General features: G+C 58.8%; 1 protein-coding gene across 2 annotated transcripts in view; it reads left to right on the top strand.

Moving 5' to 3' along the window:
* DNAH17 (dynein axonemal heavy chain 17) overlaps positions 1–20,540 on the top strand; it is a 106,785-nt gene that overhangs the window by 54,084 nt on the left and 32,161 nt on the right. For both annotated transcript variants that reach the window (XM_066381411.1, XM_066381410.1), the window contains exons 38-54: positions 65–203; positions 429–656; positions 1,015–1,152; positions 2,278–2,410; positions 5,818–5,945; positions 6,639–6,787; positions 10,120–10,402; positions 10,482–10,655; positions 10,875–11,082; positions 11,551–11,716; positions 12,719–12,821; positions 13,392–13,539; positions 14,346–14,437; positions 15,812–15,973; positions 18,037–18,201; positions 18,370–18,561; positions 19,933–20,199. In XM_066381411.1, the coding sequence (XP_066237508.1) occupies positions 65–203; positions 429–656; positions 1,015–1,152; positions 2,278–2,410; positions 5,818–5,945; positions 6,639–6,787; positions 10,120–10,402; positions 10,482–10,655; positions 10,875–11,082; positions 11,551–11,716; positions 12,719–12,821; positions 13,392–13,539; positions 14,346–14,437; positions 15,812–15,973; positions 18,037–18,201; positions 18,370–18,561; positions 19,933–20,199 (2,875 nt within the window). The remainder of the gene's footprint in view (positions 1–64; positions 204–428; positions 657–1,014; positions 1,153–2,277; positions 2,411–5,817; positions 5,946–6,638; positions 6,788–10,119; positions 10,403–10,481; positions 10,656–10,874; positions 11,083–11,550; positions 11,717–12,718; positions 12,822–13,391; positions 13,540–14,345; positions 14,438–15,811; positions 15,974–18,036; positions 18,202–18,369; positions 18,562–19,932; positions 20,200–20,540) is intronic.

Genomic DNA, 20,540 nt, shown 5'->3' with positions numbered 1-20,540 from the left:
GGGACAAGTAGGACCGGGGTGGAAGAAGGGGAGAAGCCAAGGTAGACCCCGCTGACCTCCCCAGGCCCTGTGCTATGGTTGTCCCTGACTTTGAACTCATATGCGAGATAATGCTGGTGGCTGAGGGCTTCCTGGATGCCCGCCTTCTGGCCCGGAAGTTCATCACGCTCTACACCTTGTGCAAAGAGCTGCTCTCGAAACAGGTATGTGTTGCCAGCATCCTGGACCCACAGAGCCAGGGTGTGCGATGGGTTAACAATACAGGTGGCCTGGGCTGCCTTCCAGACTGGCCTCATAAAAGGTTCCACACATCCCAGCAGTAAGCCAGCCTTGGTCTGGCCCTCCTTGACCCCAGACCCATCTTGGGATGGACACCACCACCCAGCTGGCCTGGGAAGATGCGCTTACGTCACACTCTCTGACTGCAGGATCATTATGACTGGGGCTTACGAGCCATCAAGTCTGTGCTGGTAGTGGCCGGCTCCTTGAAGAGGGGTGACCCCAGCCGGGCAGAGGACCAGGTGCTCATGAGGGCGCTGAGGGACTTTAACATCCCCAAGATCGTGACTGATGACCTGCCTGTGTTCATGGGGCTGATCGGGGACCTCTTCCCAGCTCTGGATGTGCCCCGCAAGCGGGACTTGCACTTTGAAAAGGTAGGGGCTGCTAGGCCTCGAGTCTGGCCTGGGAGCCAGCGCACTTGGGCCTCCTGCCTGCCCAGGACATTTCTTTCTGCCATGTGTTGGATTGGTACGTGAGCGGCAGGTACGACATTGGGATAGGTGGCTGAGATGATCACAGGCACGCAGCTCCCTGAGGCCACCAGCTGCCTCTCTACCTTGGCCAGTCCTCTCTCAGTGCTGAGAGACTCAAGATGAGCCTAGGGAATTCAGGCAAACCCCTGGGGGTCTCAGTGGTGGAGTTTGTAAACGCAACCACTATGATAGCTCCCGGGGAACAGGAGGCTCCCCACCCGTGCCCAGTGCCCTGTCCTGTGTACCCCTTGCCCCCTAGATCATCAAGCAGAGCATCCTGGAGCTGAAGCTGCAGGCAGAAGACAGCTTTGTGCTAAAAGTAGTTCAGCTCGAGGAACTGCTGCAAGTGCGCCACTCGGTGTTCGTCATCGGGAATGCGGGCAGCGGCAAGTCTCAGGCACGCCCCCATGTCCTGATGCCTTGGTCCCTTCCCACCTGAAGGACCCTGCAAAGATCCAGCACAGGGGTGCAGGGCTGCTGGAGGGTCGGCCCTCTGTCACATCCCCATCCCGGAACCCCAACCTGGTGCGAGGCGTCATGGGCCAGGAAGAAGACTGTGATGAGGGTGGAGGAGGAGTCACAGAATTGCCACGGGACCCTGGTCCCATGGATGGGGCCCTTCTGCCAGGTTCACCTGCCTCCCTGGAGGCAGCCGCCCCCATCCTGTTGTCTGCTGCCACTGCCCCGGGCATGGTCAAAGCAGAGGGTGGCACCAGTTTTACCGGTATCTATAACAAACACTAGAAAGTTCTAAAGCGGCCAGTGAGCAGCTAGCTGCCCACAGGATGGGCTGTCATGCCCTAGTGAAGATCATGTCCAAAAACTGATGACATGGGATGCTCACAGTGAGTTATTTTTGAAAAGGCAGAAACTGTCTGAGCCCAATGTACCAAAAAAAGAATATATAATATATACATATACTATGGCCTCAGTGGACCTTGAGAATCTTTTTCTCTGGGTGGAGGAATTAGGGGTTGTTTTTGTTGTTGTTGTGTGTGTGTTTGTGTGTTTGTGACAGACAGAAACAGAGAGAGGAACAGATAGGGACAGACAGAAGTCATGAATGGAGAGAGATGAGAAGCATCAACTCCTCATTACAGCACCTTAGTTGTTCATTGATTGCTTTCTTATATGTGCCTTGACCAGGGGGCGACAGCAGAGCAAGTGACCCCTTGCTCAAACCAGCGACCTCGGGGTTTCGAACCTGGGTCCTCCACATCCCAGTCTGACGCTCCATCCACTGCGCCACCGCCTGGTCAGGCAGGGGTTGTTTTTGTCCCTTAAATTTTTTTTGTGTGTGAGCATGGATTACTTTCATCACCAGGAAACTAAAGTGACTTTTCCTCGGTCTTAACGTGCTGCAGACAAGAACTTCAGCATGCCTGCCATCCCCCAGTCCTCATCTGGGGATGCAAACTCGCCTGTCTATCACTAAAGCAAAACAAGCCCAGGGCAGGGAGTCAGGGTTCTGAGTTCACGTGTGGGCCCCTCCCCATCCTGAGTGACCCCTACCTTTCCCTAGGTCCTCAGGTCTCTCAACAAGACCTACCAGAATATGAAGCGGAGGCCAGTCACAGTGGACCTAGACCCCAAGGCCGTCACCTGCGACGAGCTCTTTGGCATCATCAACCCAGCAACCAGGGAGTGGAAAGATGGTAACAGGAGCAGCGGCCCCAACACAGGCTGCCCAGGGGCATGGGGTCCCTGCGGGCGCCCCAGGCTGCTCACCCAGCTCTGTGCAGTAAGCACGTGCCTGGCCGGCCCCTGGAGGAAGGCAGATCTGGGGGAGGGGCCCCCACACATGTGGGCATAATGACGGTTCTTATGAAGAGCAGTGAGAACACAGGTGGGGGCCAAGGCACGGTCTGGGTGAAGGGAGAGACCCTGCGGTACTAGATGGGGTGGGCACACATTGCTTGTCGGGGACCCATCTTACTCCCTCAAAACTTCCACGCGTGCCCCGCCAAGGCTGGAACCCGAAGAGTCCTCTGCTCCCACGTCCACCTGTGAGGGGCTCCCCACCCCCAGTCCCTCTCTGCCCCTCGCCCAGCTTTCTCCTTGTGACATGGGAGCACTCAGCAAACCTTTGTTGAAGGAATTAAGGAAGAAATGAGAGCGCTGAGCAGAGGCTGTCGGACCTTAAGGAAATGCACCAGGTCGAGAGAGGGAGTGGGGCAGGGTCAGAGGAGGGCATGAGGGGGCCGATGGAAGGTCCTCAAGGTCAAGGAAAAGGGCAGGAAATAAGCTCAGTCACCTCCTGAGGACCTCTGCTGTCCTCTTAAACGGGGGAGGGATGCCAGGTCAGGCTTGGTGGGGACTGAAGGGGAGAGGTTGTCTCAGCCCCGGTAGCCTCCAAGAGGCTGGGGGTCTGCCGCTCCACACGGGCCCCTTGCTCACACCACCCCCATGCGCTCACACCACCCCCATGCGCTCACACCACCCCTCGCGCTCACACGGCCCCTCTCGCTCACACCCCCCCCCCGCTCGCTCACACGAGCCCCCCTCGTTCACTCCACCCCCCACTCACTCACACGAGCCCCCCTAGCTCACACCACCCCCCCTCGCTCACACGAGCCCCCCTAGCTCACACCACCCCCCGCTCGCTCACTCCACCACCCCCGCTCGCTCACATGAGCCCCCCTAGCTCACACCGCCCCCGCTCGCTCACATGAGCCCCCCTCGCTCACACCACCCCCGCTCGCTCACACCACCCCTGCTCGCTCACACGAGCCCCCCTCGCTCACACCACCCCCGCTCGCTCACACGAGCCCCCCTAGCTCACTCCACCCCCACTCGCTCACACGAGCCCCCCTTGCTCACACCACCCCCACTCGCTCACACAGCCCCTCTCGCTCACACCACTACCCCCGCTCCTTCACATGAGCCCCCCTAGTTCACTCCACCCCCGCTCGCTCACATGAGCCCCCCTATCTCACACCACCCCCACTCGCTCACACGAGCCCCCTCGTTCACTCCACTCCCGCTCGCTCACACCACCCCCGCTCGCTCACACCACCCCCGCTCGCTCACACGAGCCCCCTTCGCTCACACCACCCCCGCTCGCTCACACCACCCCCGCTCGCTCACACCACCCCCGCTCGCTCACACGAGCCCCCCTCGCTCACACCACCCCCGCTCGCTCACACCACCCCCGCTCGCTCACACCACCCCCGCTCGCTCACACGAGCCCCCCTCGCTCACACCACTCCCGCTCGCTCACACCACCCCCGCTCGCTCACACGAGCCCCCCTCGCTCACACCACTCCCGCTCGCTCACACCACCCCCGCTCGCTCACACCACCCCCGCTCACTCACACGAGCCCCCCTCGCTCACACCACTCCCGCTCGCTCACACCACCCCCGCTCGCTCACACCACCCCCCGCTCGCTCACACGAGCCCCCCTCGCTCACACCACCCCCGCTCGCTCACACGAGCCCCCCTCGCTCACACCACCCCCGCTCGCTCACACGAGCCCCCCTCGCTCACACCACCCCTGCTCACTCACACCACCCCCGCGCGCTCACACCACCACCACCCCCACTCGCTCACACGAGCCCCCCCTCGCTCACACCACCCCCGCTCGCTCACACCACCCCCCACTCGCTCACACGAGCCCCCCTCGCTCACACCACCCCTGCTCGCTCACACGAGCCCCCCTCGCTCACACCACCCCTGCTCGCTCACACCACCCCCACTCGCTCACACGAGCCCCCCTCGCTCACACCACCCCCGCTCGCTCACACGAGCCCCCCTCGCTCACACCACCCCTGCTCGCTCACACCACCCCCCGCGCGCTCACACCACCACCACCCCCACTCGCTCACACGAGCCCCCCTCGCTCACACCACCCCCGCTCGCTCACACCACCCCCGCTCGCTCACACGAGCCCCCCTCGCTCACACCACTCCCGCTCGCTCACACCACCCCCGCTCGCTCACACGAGCCCCCCTCGCTCACACCACTCCCGCTCGCTCACACCACCCCCGCTCGCTCACACCACCCCCGCTCACTCACACGAGCCCCCCTCGCTCACACCACTCCCGCTCGCTCACACCACCCCCGCTCGCTCACACCACCCCCGCTCGCTCACACGAGCCCCCCTCGCTCACACCACCCCCGCTCGCTCACACGAGCCCCCCTCGCTCACACCACCCCCGCTCGCTCACACGAGCCCCCCTCGCTCACACCACCCCTGCTCACTCACACCACCCCCGCGCGCTCACACCACCACCACCCCCACTCGCTCACACGAGCCCCCCTCGCTCACACCACCCCCGCTCGCTCACACCACCCCCACTCGCTCACACGAGCCCCCCTCGCTCACACCACCCCTGCTCGCTCACACGAGCCCCCCTCGCTCACACCACCCCTGCTCGCTCACACCACCCCCACTCGCTCACACGAGCCCCCCTCGCTCACACCACCCCCGCTCGCTCACACGAGCCCCCCTCGCTCACACCACCCCTGCTCGCTCACACCACCCCCGCGCGCTCACACCACCACCACCCCCACTCGCTCACACGAGCCCCCCCTCGCTCACACCACCCCCGCTCGCTCACACCACCCCCACTCGCTCACACCAGCCCCCGCTTGCTCACACGAGCCCCCCTCGCTCACACCACCCCTGCTCGCTCACACGAGCCCCCCTCGCTCACACCACCCCTGCTCGCTCACACCACCCCCGCGCGCTCACACCACCACCACCCCCACTCGCTCACACGAGCCCCCCTCGCTCACACCACCCCCGCTCGCTCACACCACCCCCGCTCGCTCACACCACCCCCACTTGCTCACACGAGCCCCCTCGCTCACACCACCCCTGCTCGCTCACACGAGCCCCCCTCGCTCACACCAGCCCCCGCTTGCTCACACCACCCCCGCTCGCTCACACGAGCCCCCCTCGCTCACACCACCCCTGCTCCCTCACACGAGCCCCCCTCGCTCACACCACCCCTGCTCGCTCACACGAGCCCCCCTCGCTCACACGAGCCCCTCTCGCTCACACCGCCCCCGCGCGCTCACATGAGCCCGCGCGCTCACATGGGCCCCGCTCACACACAGGCCTTTTCTCTACCATAATGCGGGACCTGGCCAACATCACTCATGACAGCCCCAAGTGGATCATCCTGGATGGGGACATTGACCCAATGTGGATTGAGTCTCTCAACACCGTCATGGACGACAACAAGGTTGAAAGGGCTCTTGGGTTTTAGAGCAAACCCCCCAGAACCGCAGCAGTGGGGGCAGGGGACATGAGAAATGCCGCACATCACTTTCTGCTGCACACAACACACAGAACCAGCCACAGACTGGGACTTGGTGGGGGGAGGGCCGTAGGGAACTCCGCACAGTTACAGTCAAGGGAAAGTCCCTGGTCACAGAGGTGCTCCTCGTATGACCCAGGTCCACGGGTAGCCCATCTTAGATACGTGTTGGCAGCAGCATGGGCAGAGGACGCAGACATGGAAGGCATTCATGTCCAATTACACGTGGCATAACGTGAAAGGGGTATCTGATACCTTGGGAGGAAGAATCATCTAGAAGCAGCTTAAGAAAACGATTCTCACGTGGGTGGAGGAGGGAACTCCAGAATTCCCGGGAAGGGGAGGGGTCGGGGCCAATGTGCTACCATGGTGGAGTTCTCCATGACAACCAGGCACCCGCAACTGAAAGGCTTTTGCACTGTCCCAGGGCAGGAGGAGGCAGCAGCGGGGCTGGCCTTAAGGACACAGTAATGCAGGCTCAGAGGAAGCTGGGTGGTGGTGGACCTTGGGCTCAGGGTTCCCGGCTCCCTCCTCCCTGTCCTGATCACACCCGTGTGACACACCATCAGAATGGTGGCACCTTGGCTGCTGAAAGCCCATGGGCCCCTCCCTCACTAGGTCCTCACCCTGGCCAGCAATGAGCGGATCCCCCTGAACCGCACCATGAGGCTCGTGTTCGAGATCAGCCATCTAAGGACAGCCACCCCAGCCACCGTCTCCAGGGCCGGCATTCTTTACATCAACCCCGCGGATCTGGGGTGGAACCCGTGAGCTGGGTTTTAGTTCTTGGGCTCCAGACTGTGGCAGGGAGGGAAGGGGTTGGCGGCATGCCAGAGCTGCCTATTTGTATGTGCGTTCATTCGTGGTGCTGCAGGTGCAGGCAGGGCTGGAGGTGGGGAGTGAGAGGGGGGTACGAGTCATGCCTGAGTCCTCTCTCAGCCTCTGCAGTGGGAAGCGAGAATGTTTGCTGGGACGGAGGCAGCATGGCGAGGCCGGGGCTTGAGAGGGCTGCCTGCACACAGTGACCCCTGCAGGGACGGGACTGGAGCTGAGGAACCACTGACCTGCCCCTGCTGTGCTGTCTTCTCCAGCAACACCTGTCACCCCACTTATGTCCGATGCCTGCAGTGAAAAGGTCCACAAACTAGGGGGCTTCAAACAATGGAAGTTTATTCTCTCACAGTTCTGGAGGCCAGAGTCCAAAATCAAGGTGTCAGGATGTTGGGTTCCATCTGGAGGCTCTGAGGGAGAATCTGTCCCAGCCTGTCTCCTTGGTTCTGGTGGCCCTGGCCATCCTTGGGTGACCCTTGGCTTGCGGACACATCATTCCAGTCTCTGCCTCTCATGACCACCGTTCGGTGTCTCACATGTTCTTCCCTCTGCCCATGCCAGTGAGCCTCCACTTCCCTCTTCTAATAAGGACCTGTCATTGGGTTAGGGCCACCCCAATCCAGGAGGGTCTCATCTTGAATCTTTAATTTGATCACACCTGCAAAACTTTTTCTAAATAAATCACATGCACAGGTCCTGGGTAGACATGTCTCTTGAGAGGCCACATTCTGCCCACCAGAATGTTTTCAGGGAGAGTTTTCAGGGTGTGCAGCAGATATGGCAAAGGAACGAAACAGAATCTGGGTGGGAGCTGCCAACACGTGAGAGACAGGAGGAAGACTGGATCGTGAGGTGCTCGAGGAACACCAGTGGGAGCAGGGAGGGGGGAGCCGGAAGAGAGGCAGGTGTGGGCAGAGGTGGGACCTAGAGACTGCCCACCCTTCATCCACGACGGTCCTTGGGGCTCCCAGTGGGACGGCCGGAATGGCTGAGAGGGTGAGCAGCTTCTTGGGAAGGAGGAGGGGGCAGGCTTTGCAGGAGGAGAGGTGGACAGCCCTCGTCAGGCGACAGCAGAGTCAGCAGTGACTGCAGGCTAGGACTCGGAGCACTCCCTGGGGAAGAATGGGAAGCAGGCTCAGGGCCTGGTGCACCAGCTGCCTCTAGGGGCAGGGCAGGAGCCCCCAGGCCTGGGGCAGTAAAGCCCACCCACCCTCCTTCCTAGTGTGTCTCTCAGGGCCTGTATCTGAAGTCAAAGCCAGCACGCATGTTTGCAGACACTCACTCTGACCAAGGCCAAATGTAAAATTTGACACAAACACCATCAAAACAGAAGGCAAATGCAGCAGTCTACATGTAGGTTGGCAGACGGTCTCGATTCTGAAGGCCTACGTAGCTGGAATTTGGTTCCTAACTGTGCCAGGCAGTGGGGGGCACCATGTTTCACTTGCAGACATTGATTGTCCAAGTTTTCTTTTGTTGTCTGGATAATGCGGGGTTCCCAGGGGCCATAGCCTTCAGTTCTCTGTTCTGGACCAGAGGTCAATAAGAAACAGAGCTGTTAGGACTGGTGCTCATGTATGGAAAGGGCTTGCAGGTGACAGGCCGGCCGTGTTTGGTGACGTGAGCTTCCTGTTTATGCTTTGGGCATCCTGGAAATGACACGCTCACTGCCCTGCTAAGGAGCTGGACACTCCTTATGCTGTTGGCACGCACTTTCTTAGCACTCATTGTGGCCTAAGCTCCTTCTTGTGAGCTTTAAAAATATCGGCCTGGTGCCTGACCAGGCGGTGGCGCAGTGGATAGAGCATTGGACTGGGACTTGGAGGACCCAGGTTCAAAACCCTGAGGTTGCTGGCTTGAGCGCAGGCTCATCTGGTTTGAGCAAAGCTCACCAGCTTGAGCCCAAGGTTGCTGGCTTGAGCAAGCTGGGGGGCTCTGCTGTAGCCCCCCAGTCAAGGCACATATGAGAAAGCAATCAATGAACCACTAAGGTGCCGCAACAAAGAATTGATGCTTCTCATCTCTCTCCCTTCCTGCCTGTCTGTCCCTATCTGTCCCTCTCTCTGTCTCTGTCAATAAATAAACAAACAAGCCCTGGCCGGTTGGCTCAGTGGTAGAGCATCGGCCTGGTGTGCAGGGGTCCCGGGTTCGATTCCCGGCCAGGGCACACAGGAGAAGCGCCCATCTGCTTCTCCACCCCTCCCCCTCTCCTTCCTCTCTGTCTCTCTCTTCCCCTCCCGCAGCCAAGGCTCCATTGGAGCAAAGATGGCCCGGGCGCTGGGGATGGCTCCTTGGCCTCTGCCCCAGGCTCTAGAGTGGCTCTGGTCGCAACAGAGCGACACCCCCTGGTGGGCAGAACGTCGCCCCTGGTGGGCGTGCCGGGTGGATCCCGGTCGGGCGCATGCGGGAGTCTGTCTGACTGTCTCTCCCCGTTTCCAGCTTCAGAAAAATACCAATAAATAAATAAATAAATAAACAAACAAACAAAAATATCAGGCTGGCCACCCTCTGAAGTGTGGGTGGGAGTGCCCAGGGACTCAGACATGTGGTATAACTTGACTAAGGTGGTGGCCATGGTAGAACAGATTCAAGCCCTGGCTCTAGAGCCCACAGCCTTGCCAGTGTGAAGGCCACCTCTCTGCAACCCAGCACGGAGGCAGTGTGTGCCACACAGCCCAATGTAGCTCTTCAGCATTGCCTGTTGTGTTGCCTGTCGTGTTGGTTTGGACCCTCCTGCTAAATGTGACAAATTCAACTCAAAGTAACTGAAGGGGAAAAATAAATCTATTGGCTCAATTCACAATCCAGGAATCAAAATGATGTAATAAGATGTTCCTGCTTCTTTCCTCTTCCCTCCTTGCTCTTCCCTTCCCATTCCCTCCTCTCCCCTCCCCCACCTGACGATGTCATGAAACCCTCCTCCCCTCTCCTCTCCTCTTCTCTCCTCTCTCCTCCCTTGCCCTCGCCTCCTCTCCTCTCCTCTTCGATACTCAGCTCTACTGCACCCAGGGTTAGCTTCATTTGGTATAGTAAGGATAGCTGGCTCTCAGTTGTTCTAGGCTTATAGCACCCTCATATTTAGAACATCAGAAAAAGAGCACACACCCCCAGCGCCAGGACCCTCATCAGACCCTCTTGTGGTGTGCACGGACAGGCAGGTGTACCAGAACCATGTGGAGATGCCAAGAGGCATTTGCCAGGGGGAGAGATGCTGGGCCAACCCAACATGGTGTCCGGTCCTCACCCGGCATCTTCCCTTCTTCCCCAGGGTGGTGAACAGCTGGCTTGAGAGGCGCAAGGTACAGTCTGAAAAGGCCAACCTGATGATCCTTTTTGACAAGTACCTGCCCATGTGCCTGGACAAGGTGCGTGTGGGGTTTAAGAAGATCACGCCAGTGCCCGAGATCACGGTCATCCAGATGGTCCTGTACCTGCTCGAGTGCCTCCTCACGGAGAAGAACACGCCGCCCGACTCCCCTAAGGAGCTGTACGAGCTCTACTTCGTGTTCGCCTGCTTCTGGGCTTTCGGGGGTGCCATGTTCCAGGACCAGGTGGGTGCCAGCTGCACAGGGACCCCATCACTCTGCCCAGGTCTCCCCACACCCCTTTTACCTTTCTGCATTTTCACAGCTCATAGATTACCGAGTCGAGTTCAGCAAATGGTGGATCAACGAATTCAAAACGATCAAGTTTCCCTCACAGGGCACCATCTTCGACTACTACTTAGACCCTGACACTAAAAAGTTCCTGCCCTGGACAGAAAAAGTGCCGTCCTTTGAGCTGGACCCTGATGTCCCGCTGCAGGTAACTGCCCCAGCATGGAGACAGTTTACTGACAGCTTGGGAGAAGGCTCCACCACATTTGTGGATGGGATGTCCAAGTGCAAGTGGTTCTGAGCAGCAGGACATATTAAGTAAATGTGGGGGTTTAGCAGCCATTTGGGTCTGGAGATTGGAGGCTCAGGTATGTCCGAGGGTCACGGCTCCTCCTTCCTCTCCCATCTTCTGCTCCCACCACCCCAGGCCTCCCTGGTGCACACCATGGAAACCATCCGCATCCGCTACTTCATGGACCTGCTCATGGAGAAGTCACGGCCGGTGATGCTGGTGGGGAGTGCGGGGACGGGCAAGTCAGTGCTGATGGGAGACAAGCTGGCGAGCCTGAACACCGACCACTACCTCGTGCAGGCTGTGCCCTTCAACTTCTACACAACCTCAGCCATGCTGCAGGGTGAGGCTGGGGGACAGCATGAGGCCAGGGGCCGGGGGCAGGTTGGGTCCTCATTGCCTGGCCTGGACACGCCCAACCACATGGCTGCTCCCCCACATTTCTCGTCCCCTCTCACCACAGACCCAGGGGCTTGCCATTGCTTCTTCATTCCCCACACATCCCCCCACTGGCCTCTGCCTCCAGAGTACGGGATGGAGTAATAGCGGGGCCCTCTCTTCCCAGTGCTCCCTGGAAGACCCCCCAGGGAGCTTCTGTCATAACTGAGCTGAGATGGCTCCAAGGTCGACAGGGTGCAGGTTCTGCAGCCCTTGCTTCCCACCCATGGTGCCCTCCTTCCTTTCTCTGGGAGTGGATGGCCCCTCCAGGGTCACTCCCTGGGGCCCAGCCTCTGGTGCTAGGGCTCCAGGCCTGGTAGAGCTTCCAGCTGGGATCTGCCGGACACTGAAGACCAATCGCTCCCTTCCTCAGGGGTTCTCGAGAAGCCTCTGGAGAAGAAGTCGGGGAGGAACTACGGGCCGCCAGGCACCAGGAAGCTGATCTACTTCATCGATGACATGAACATGCCCGAGGTGGACAAGTATGGGACGGTGGCCCCGCACACCCTCATCCGGCAGCACATGGACCATGGGCACTGGTAATGTGGCTGTGACGGGGGCCTGTGGGGGTGGAGCCAGGGTGGGTAAGGCCACAGCTGGGGTGGGGACGTGGGACCTTGGGATCTGGCTGTGGGAATGAACCAGGCTGTGGGGCTTGGATGGAACCACAGAGCAGGAGGGCTGGATCAAGGTCTCCTCCCCTCATCCATTCCACGAGCATGCCACAGGCGTCTGCTGGGCCCTCAGCTGGCTGCTGTGGCCTGGAGCTTTCATGGTATGGGACAGGTCTGCTTGCCCTGCCACCTCCATGGTGGTTCAAAGGATGACCAGCCAGCTGGTGGCCTCGGCCCTGGGTAAGCTGGCCAACCTCACCCTGTCTCTTGTTGGTAAAACCTACTGCTTTATGGGGCTGATAGCTGCTTCCCATGCTCCCCTGGTAGATATTTTATTTAAACATTTCAATCAATATTGTTTAGATAAAACTGTGTTTTGGGCCCTGGCCGGTTGGCTCAGCGGTAGAGCGTCGGCCTGGCGTGTGGGGGACCCGGGTTTGATTCCTGACCAGGGCACATAGGAGAGGCGCCCATTTGCTTCTCCACCCCTCCCCCTCTCCTTCCTCTCTGTCTCTCTCTTCCCCTCCCGCAGCCAAGGCTCCATTGGAGCAAAGATGGCCCGGGCGCTGGGGATGGCTCCTTGGCCTCTGCCCCAGGCGCTAGAGTGGCTTGCAGGCACAGAGGGACACCCCTGGGGAGGCTGCAATGAAGGTCCCCATAAGGACCCATTGCACAGATAAGAATGCCAAGGCATGAGAAGTTAACCAGCTAACCAAGAGGCCCGCTGCTACTTGGACCCAGACCTGCCCCCGAACTGCTCTGCTGACCCCGTTTCAAAATTTTTCTTGAGTGCATGATATGAAACCAGCTCTTTCACAGAGAACTGATATTGACCGAGATTTCTTTGACCTTTCTGCCACATGCGAGGCATTGTTGGGGGTGGGGTGGAGGCTGGGGCAGGACAGCAGCGCCGGCCTCCCTGTGCAGGTACGACCGGCAGAAGCTGACTCTGAAGGACGTGCACAGCTGTCAGTACGTGGCCTGCATGAACCCCACCGCGGGCTCCTTCACCATCGACCCCAGACTCCAGGTGGGCAGTGGCCAGAGCCGCCTGGCAGCCCCCAGGGCATGAGGGCCCCTTGGGCCAGTGAGGACGGAAGCCTTGATGGGAGGAGTCAGGGCTGCCGGCTGGCACTCTGGAGAGCTCCTTGACCTCTCAGAACACCCCAGGGGGCAGGGGTGTCAAAAGGCCGGCCAGCTGGGCCCTGGGACCCCAGGGACGAAGCTGGCAGATTTAGTCAATGAAAATACAGGTGCCCTGTCAAATCTGCATTTCAGATGACCAACAAATATTTGTTCAGCATAAGCAGGTCCTTCCCTACCCAGGAAGGGTCGCCTCTCCGAATTCTCTGAGCAGACAGAGACCGGGAATATGAATCCAGGTCTGGGAGCTGAGACATGCTTTTGCCTCCACCAAACTTTTTCTTGAGCACAGGAAGTGAATTTGGCTGTTTCAGATACAATCAATATTTAATGATTAAATATTGGCCCCGCCCACAGATATTGGGCGATGAGAACAGGCCCTGCTCCCCGGGAGGGCGGCCTGGCCACAAGTTGGTCTTCAAGAGCTGCTGACATGGGGTTGTGGTTGTTCTGGCAGCGACACTTTTGCGTGTTTGCTGTGAGCTTCCCAGGCCAGGAGGCCCTAATGACCATCTACAGCACCATCCTGTCCCAGCACCTGGCCTATCGCTCAGCCCCCATGGTGGTTCAAAGGATGACCAGCCAGCTGGTGGCCTCGGCCCTGGGTAAGCTGGCCAACCTCACCCTGTCTCTTGTTGGTAAAACCTACTGCTTTATGGGGCTGATAGCTGCTTCCCATGCTCCCCTGGTAGATATTTTATTTAAACATTTCAATCAATATTGTTTAGATAAAACTGTGTTTTGGGCCCTGGCCGGTTGGCTCAGCGGTAGAGCGTCGGCCTGGCGTGTGGGGGACCCGGGTTTGATTCCTGACCAGGGCACATAGGAGAGGCGCCCATTTGCTTCTCCACCCCTCCCCCTCTCCTTCCTCTCTGTCTCTCTCTTCCCCTCCCGCAGCCAAGGCTCCATTGGAGCAAAGATGGCCCGGGCGCTGGGGATGGCTCCTTGGCCTCTGCCCCAGGCGCTAGAGTGGCTCTGGTTGCAGCAGAGCGACCCCCCGGAGGGGCAGAGCATCGCCCCCTGGTGGGCAGAGCGTCGCCCCTGGTGGGCGTGCCGGGTGGATCCCGGTCGGGCGCGTGCGGGAGTCTGTCTGACTGTCTCTCCCCGTTTCCGGCTTCAGAGAAATACAAAAAAAAAAAAGCAAAAAGAAAAAAAAAAAAAAAAGCTGTGTTTCGACGGGAGATGTTGTGGAATCCAATTGCTTGAGGGGGAGCAGTGGGTGGAAATTCAGTATGCAGAAATGATTTACACATCACTGGGGCAGCAAACTTCCTTCCTAGTCAGCCTTGCCGATTTCCTACTTAAATTGTCACCAGCTCATCGTCCATTTGCTTTAGAAACTATACTGTAAGCCATGTACTTCCTGAGGCCATTAAGAGTGCCTAATCGATGTCTTTTTTTCTTGTAACAGCCCTGCATCAGAAAGTCACAACAACATTTCTTCCCACCGCCATTAGGTTTCATTATGTCTTCAACCTCCGGGACCTCTCCAATATTTTCCAGGTACTGCTCTTAGCTCTGCATCATGCTACCCTCTGGCCAAGTCCCTGGCCCTTTGGTGCTCTCCTTCTCAGCTGATGCAAGTGAGGATGACAGTGAGGGTGATGGTGCTTCTGCTGATGTGATGATGGTGATGATGGGAGTGTTAGTGATGATAATGGTGATGATGATGATGGTGGTGGTGTTGATGGTGATGGTGACAATGATAATGGTGATGATAGTGACAATGATGGTGACGATGGTGATAACAGTGATGATGTTCCCTCTAATTTTTTTTTTTCTTTTTACAGAGACAGAGAGAGTCAGAGAGAGGGATAGACAGATAACAGGGACAGACAGACAGGAATGGAGAGATGAGAAGCATCAATCATTAGTTTTTCATTGTGCGCTGCAACACCTTAGTTGTTCATTGATTGCTTTCTCATATGTGCCTTGCCCGCGGGCCTTCAGCAGACCGAGTAACCCCTTGCTGGAGCCAGCGACCTTGGGCTCAAGCTGGTGAGCTTTTGCTCAAACCAGATGAACCCATGCTCAAGCTGGCGACCTCGGGGTCTGGAACCTGGGTCTTCTGCATCCCAGTCCGACGCTTTATCCACTGCGCCACTGCCTGGTCAGGCGTTCCCTCTAATTTATTGTTTAGTCTGAACCAGGCACTGGGTTCAGCCACTTATACCCCCATTTTTTCTCATCCAAACATGTGATGCTCTTACATTTTCCAGGAGAGACTGAGGCTCAAGGAGGCTAAGTGATACCCATTGCCTCCCACTTTAAGGGTCAGCTCCAAGGTCATGTTCTCAAGAGGCCCCTCCTCATCCCCACACATTCAATCTTGACCCCCCTGTCTGTGTCATTCATAGCACATCAGTGTGTAGTTTACCTTGTTTGCTTGGTTATATCTCCTACCCAAACGCAAATCCGCAGAGGCAGGGTCTGTCTTGTCATCACCATGTCCCCAGAGCCCAGGAGAGACCCTTGCCCGGGTCACTAGGTTAGTAAACGCCAAGCCAGAGCTGAGCCCAGGCAGGCTGGCTGCAGAGGCAGGACTTGTGACCCCTGCTCTGAGGCCCTCGATGGGCTGGTTCCCCCACGATTAGCGTCTCTTGCCCCTTCTTCATCCACTCCATGAGAGAGGGAAGTCCTTAACCTGGTATGGTGAGGAGAGTGCTCCCCGTCTCTCTGGCCACACACCCTCCGGCCTCTGGGGTGTAGATGGACGGGGCAACCAGTGGCTGCCTTGGCCCCAAGAAGACATTGCACCAGCAGCTGAGTGGCTCTCTCCCTGGGGAAGCGACCACTTTCCTGCTCCACCTATGCATCGCCCTCGGCCGGCTTGCCTCCCGACACAGCCGAAGACGCTGACCTCCCGTGTCTGGGCAGGGGCTCTTGTTCTCCACAGCTGAGGTCTTGAGAACCCCACTTGACTTTGTCCGCATCTGGCTGCATGAAGCAGAAAGAGTGTATGGAGACAAAATGGTTGATGGAAAAGACCAAGAAACGTTGCACCGGGTCACCATAGCGTCCACCAAGAAATTCTTTGATGTAAGTCCAGCCTCAGGTCCCGCTGCTGAGCCAGACATGCTCCAATTGAGCAGGGCACCTGAGGCTGATGATAACCCTGCCCCTCTTAGAAAGGCCCTCAGGTGGGGATGGGAAGGCCCATGTCGGTTCCATGAAATGACTGACATGTGGGTGTGCATCTGTGTGAGAAGGAAGTAACCCAGGAGAGGGAGTGACACCCTCCCTCCACCCACCAGGGATGAAGAAGTAGGAGAACGCCTGCTGGCCCCACATGCTCTGCTGCAGTCCCTGGGTGTCCCTGGTGGACTCCTGCTGGGGCCCACATGCTCTGCTGCAGTCCCTGGGTGTCCCTGGCGGACTCCTGCTGGGGCCCACATGCTCTGCTGCAGTCCCTGGGTGTCCCTGGCAGACTCCTGCTAGGGCCCACGCGCTCTGCTGCAGTCCCTGGGTGTCCCTGGCGGACTCCTGCTGGGGCCCACGCGCTCTGCTGCAGTCCCTGGGTGTCCCTGGCAGACTCCTGCTGGGGCCCACGTGCTCTGCTGCAGTCCCTGGGTGTCCCTGGCAGACTCCTGCTAGGGCCCACGTGCTCTGCTGCAGTCCCTGGGTGTCCCTGGCGGACTCCTGCTGGGGCCCACGCGCTCTGCTGCAGTCCCTGGGTGTCCCTGGCGGACTCCTGCTGGGGCCCACGCGCTCTGCTGCAGTCCCTGGGTGTCCCTGGTGGACTCCTGCTGGGGCCCACGTGCTCTGCTGCAGTCCCTGGGTGTCCCTGGCGGACTCCTGCTGGGGCCCACGTGCTCTGCTGGACTCCTGCTGGGGCCCACGCGCTCTGCTGCAGTCCCTGGGTGTCCCTGGCGGACTCCTGCTGGGGCCCACGTGCTCTGCTGCAGTCCCTGGGTGTCCCTGGCGGACTCCTGCTGGGGCCCACGCGCTCTGCTGCAGTCCCTGGGTGTCCCTGGTGGACTCCTGCTGGGGCCCACGTGCTCTGCTGCAGTCCCTGGGTGTCCCTGGTCTGCTGCAGTCCCTGGGTGTCCCTGGTGGACTCCTGCTGGGGCCCACGCGCTCTGCTGCAGTCCCTGGGTGTCCCTGGCGGACTCCTGCTGGGGCCCACGCGCTCTGCTGCAGTCCCTGGGTGTCCCTGGCGGACTCCTGCTGGGGCCCACATGCTCTGCTGCAGTCCCTGGGTATCCCTGGCGGACTCCTGCTGGGGCCCACGCGCTCTGCTGCAGTCCCTGGGTGTCCCTGGCAGACTCCTGCTGGGGCCCACGCGCTCTGCTGCAGTCCCTGGGTGTCCCTGGCGGACTCCTGCTGGGGCCCACATGCTCTGCTGCAGTCCCTGGGTGTCCCTGGCGGACTCCTGCTGGGGCCCACGCGCTCTGCTGCAGTCCCTGGGTGTCCCTGGCGGACTCCTGCTGGGGCCCACGCGCTCTGCTGCAGTCCCTGGGTGTCCCTGGCGGACTCCTGCTGGGGCCCACGCGCTCTGCTGCAGTCCCTGGGTGTCCCTGGCGGACTCCTGCTGGGGCCCACGCGCTCTGCTGCAGTCCCTGGGTGTCCCTGGCGGACTCCTGCTGGGGCCCACGCGCTCTGCTGCAGTCCCTGGGTGTCCCTGGCGGACTCCTGCTGGGGCCCACGTGCTCTGCTGCAGTCCCTGGGTGTCCCTGGCGGACTCCTGCTGGGGCCCACGTGCTCTGCTGCAGTCCCTGGGTGTCCCTGGCGGACTCCTGCTGGGGCCCACGTGCTCTGCTGCAGTCCCTGGGTGTCCCTGGTGGACTCCTGCTGGGGCCCACGTGCTCTGCTGCAGTCCCTGGGTGTCCTTGGCGGACTCATTTTTGAGGGGGCCATCAGTGGATTCCTTCTGTGACGGAGACAGGCCGTCCCCTAGGGGATTTTGCCCAGCTCTCTGTAAGGCTCCTGGAGACATTGGTTTGGGTGCCTGTATCCTTGGCCTGGTCTCCTGAAGCAGCATAGCAAGGTGCTAGGGCACCAATGTCCACAGTGTGTCATAGCCTGTCCACGGTGTGTCCACAGCCTATCCATGAAGTGTCCACAGAGGCTAATGACAAGAGTCTCTCATCTCTTATTTGTAGGAACTTGGTGAGGAGTTTTTATTTGCCAAACCAAATATCTTCAGCCACTTTGCGCAAGGGATCGGCGACCCCAAATACTTCCCAGTGACGGATGTGGCTCATCTGAACAAGCTCCTGGTGGACATCCTGGACAGTTACAATGAGGTCAACGCAGTCATGAACTTGGTGCGTGGTGCTCGAGCTGACAGCAGGAATGCCTTGATGGCACCCCCACCCCCACCCCGGGGCTGCACAAATGTTGATGCTGTTGGGGGAAGGGTGAGGCTCCGTGCCCTGCTGGGGACAGCCAGTGCACCCAAGGTGAGACACTGAGGGGGTGTTTGGCCCCTGCAGGTGCTGTTTGAAGATGCAGTGGCGCATATCTGCAGGATCAATCGCATCCTGGAGTCACCCCGGGGGAATGCCCTGTTGGTGGGCGTGGGCGGCAGCGGTAAGCAGAGCCTCTCACGCCTGGCCGCCTACATCAGTGCGCTAGATGTATTCCAGATCACCCTCAAGAAGGGTTATGGGATTCCAGACCTCAAGGTGAGACTGAGATGGCGTGGGGGAAAATGCTCACTGCCACCACCACCACCACCATCACCCCCTACCCACCCGTTCCCCCACCCCCATTTCCAGCCTAGAGGGTCTGTCTGTCACCAGCAGGGGCTGCATCTTGGAAAGTAAAGGTCAGGGACTTCTAGGCAGGTGCTCACACCCAGGGACGGTAGACTGGAGTCTGTAAAATCAATGCAAACAATAGCAGCCAAGGGATTTGCTTGTTGGCCCTGGCCACTGGACTGGCCTCCAGACGGAATCATTCAAAACCGTTCCTCAGAGTCTAACTATGTGCTTGGCATTCTGAATGGCCACTTTTTGAATTAATGAAATAAATATTAGTGTCCTCATGATTTGCATCCCCAAGACACTCCACTGAGGCTTTGTATTGATTTCTTTTTCCCGAAAATTTGGTCTCTCGGGAGCTGCTTGTCCAGAATGAGCCGTCACACTACCTCTGATGAGAACTAAGTTGATTTGGCCACATTGAATAGCACGTCTCTCTGCCTCAGCGCTGGGGCTGTCTCTGCAGGCCAGCATGATGCCAGGCCCGGGGGCCCTCCCCACCTCACACAGCCTAGCAGTCTTGGCCAGGTGGCTTCTGTGGGATGAGTCTGAAGCCCGACCCAAGCTCAGCGCCCTGGTCTCAGAGGGCGAGGTGCTCTGTGGGCAGAGGTCTAAGGAAGGAGGACGGGGACAGTGAGCTCATTCATTCTCAGCCCTGCTGTCTCTGGCACTACCAACTGGGCCGTGCCAGGGACAGCAGCCTCTGCATAAGCATCTGCCTTCCAATTGTCATTGTCCCCAGTGGAGCAGTGGAGTCTACTCCTTCTATCAAGGGACTAGCCAACTGTATTACTGAGTTCTCTCCATTGAAGTTGCTAGTTGGTTCACCTGATCGTACTGACTTATTTTCCTGATTGTGTCATACTCATCTCCATCCTTTTGACAATGTTGCTCCCTTCTATGTCCTGTCTCTATGGATCTGACTGTGCAGGGACCTCACACAAGTGGAGTCATGCAGCACTTGTCCTTTGCAGCTGGCTTATTTCACATAGCACCATGCTCTCCAGGTCCACCCATGGGTCAGAACTGGCTTTGTCGTCAGGGCTCAATGACATCCCACACAGGGTGTCCTGTGCATCCTGGGTGGATGCTGGGTTGTTCCCATCTTGGGCTGTTGTGAAAGGCGCTGCTGGGACACGGCTGACCTCTGCCTATGGTTTTGCACCTCCCTCTATGGACTTTGCACAGTTCTTAAGCTGTTGATTGGGTGGCTTCCCAGGGGGCTGCAGGGACGCTTCCAAACAAGCGTCTTATTGGTAAGGATGCGTGGCATGTCCTCCTCTGTGACTGCAGGTTGACCTGAGCACTCAGTACATAAAGTCAGCCGTGAAGAACATCCCCTCTGTGTTCCTGATGACAGACTCCCAGGTGGCCGAGGAGCAGTTTCTGGTGCTGATCAATGACCTGCTGGCCTCGGGGGAGATCCCGGGGCTGTTCACTGATGAGGAGTTGGAGAACATTATTTCCTCCATGCGGCCGCAAGTGAAGTCCATGGGCATGACCGACACTCGGGAAATGTGCTGGAAGTTCTTCATTGAAAAAGTCCGCAGGCAGCTTAAGGTATCGTCTCCATCTTTGCTGGGTGCTAGGGGCCCAGCTCTATGCCTCATAGCCTTGTAGGAATTGGTCCGGTCTTTAGTCTGGGTACAGAAGAAGGCTGGCCCCTCCCAGGAGGTAGAAATCTGTTAGGAGAGGACAGACAGGTGGGGCTGCCGGATGGATGGGGGCCATTAAAGGTTTCTCATGGCCACAAGAGGTGTTTTATATACACACAAAGACACAGCAATTTTTTTTATTTTTTTTTAGTGATAGGAGGGGAGGCAGAGACAGACTCCTGCATGCGCCCTGACCGGGATCCACCTGGCATGCCACTAGGGGGCGATGCTCTGCCCATCTAGGAA

Source organism: Saccopteryx leptura, chromosome 4 (genome assembly GCF_036850995.1).
Source record: "Saccopteryx leptura isolate mSacLep1 chromosome 4, mSacLep1_pri_phased_curated, whole genome shotgun sequence".
NCBI classification, from domain to species: domain Eukaryota; kingdom Metazoa; phylum Chordata; class Mammalia; order Chiroptera; family Emballonuridae; genus Saccopteryx; species Saccopteryx leptura.
The sequence above is the reverse complement of the archived record's forward strand: the minus strand, read 5'-3'. Positions and strand labels throughout refer to the sequence as shown.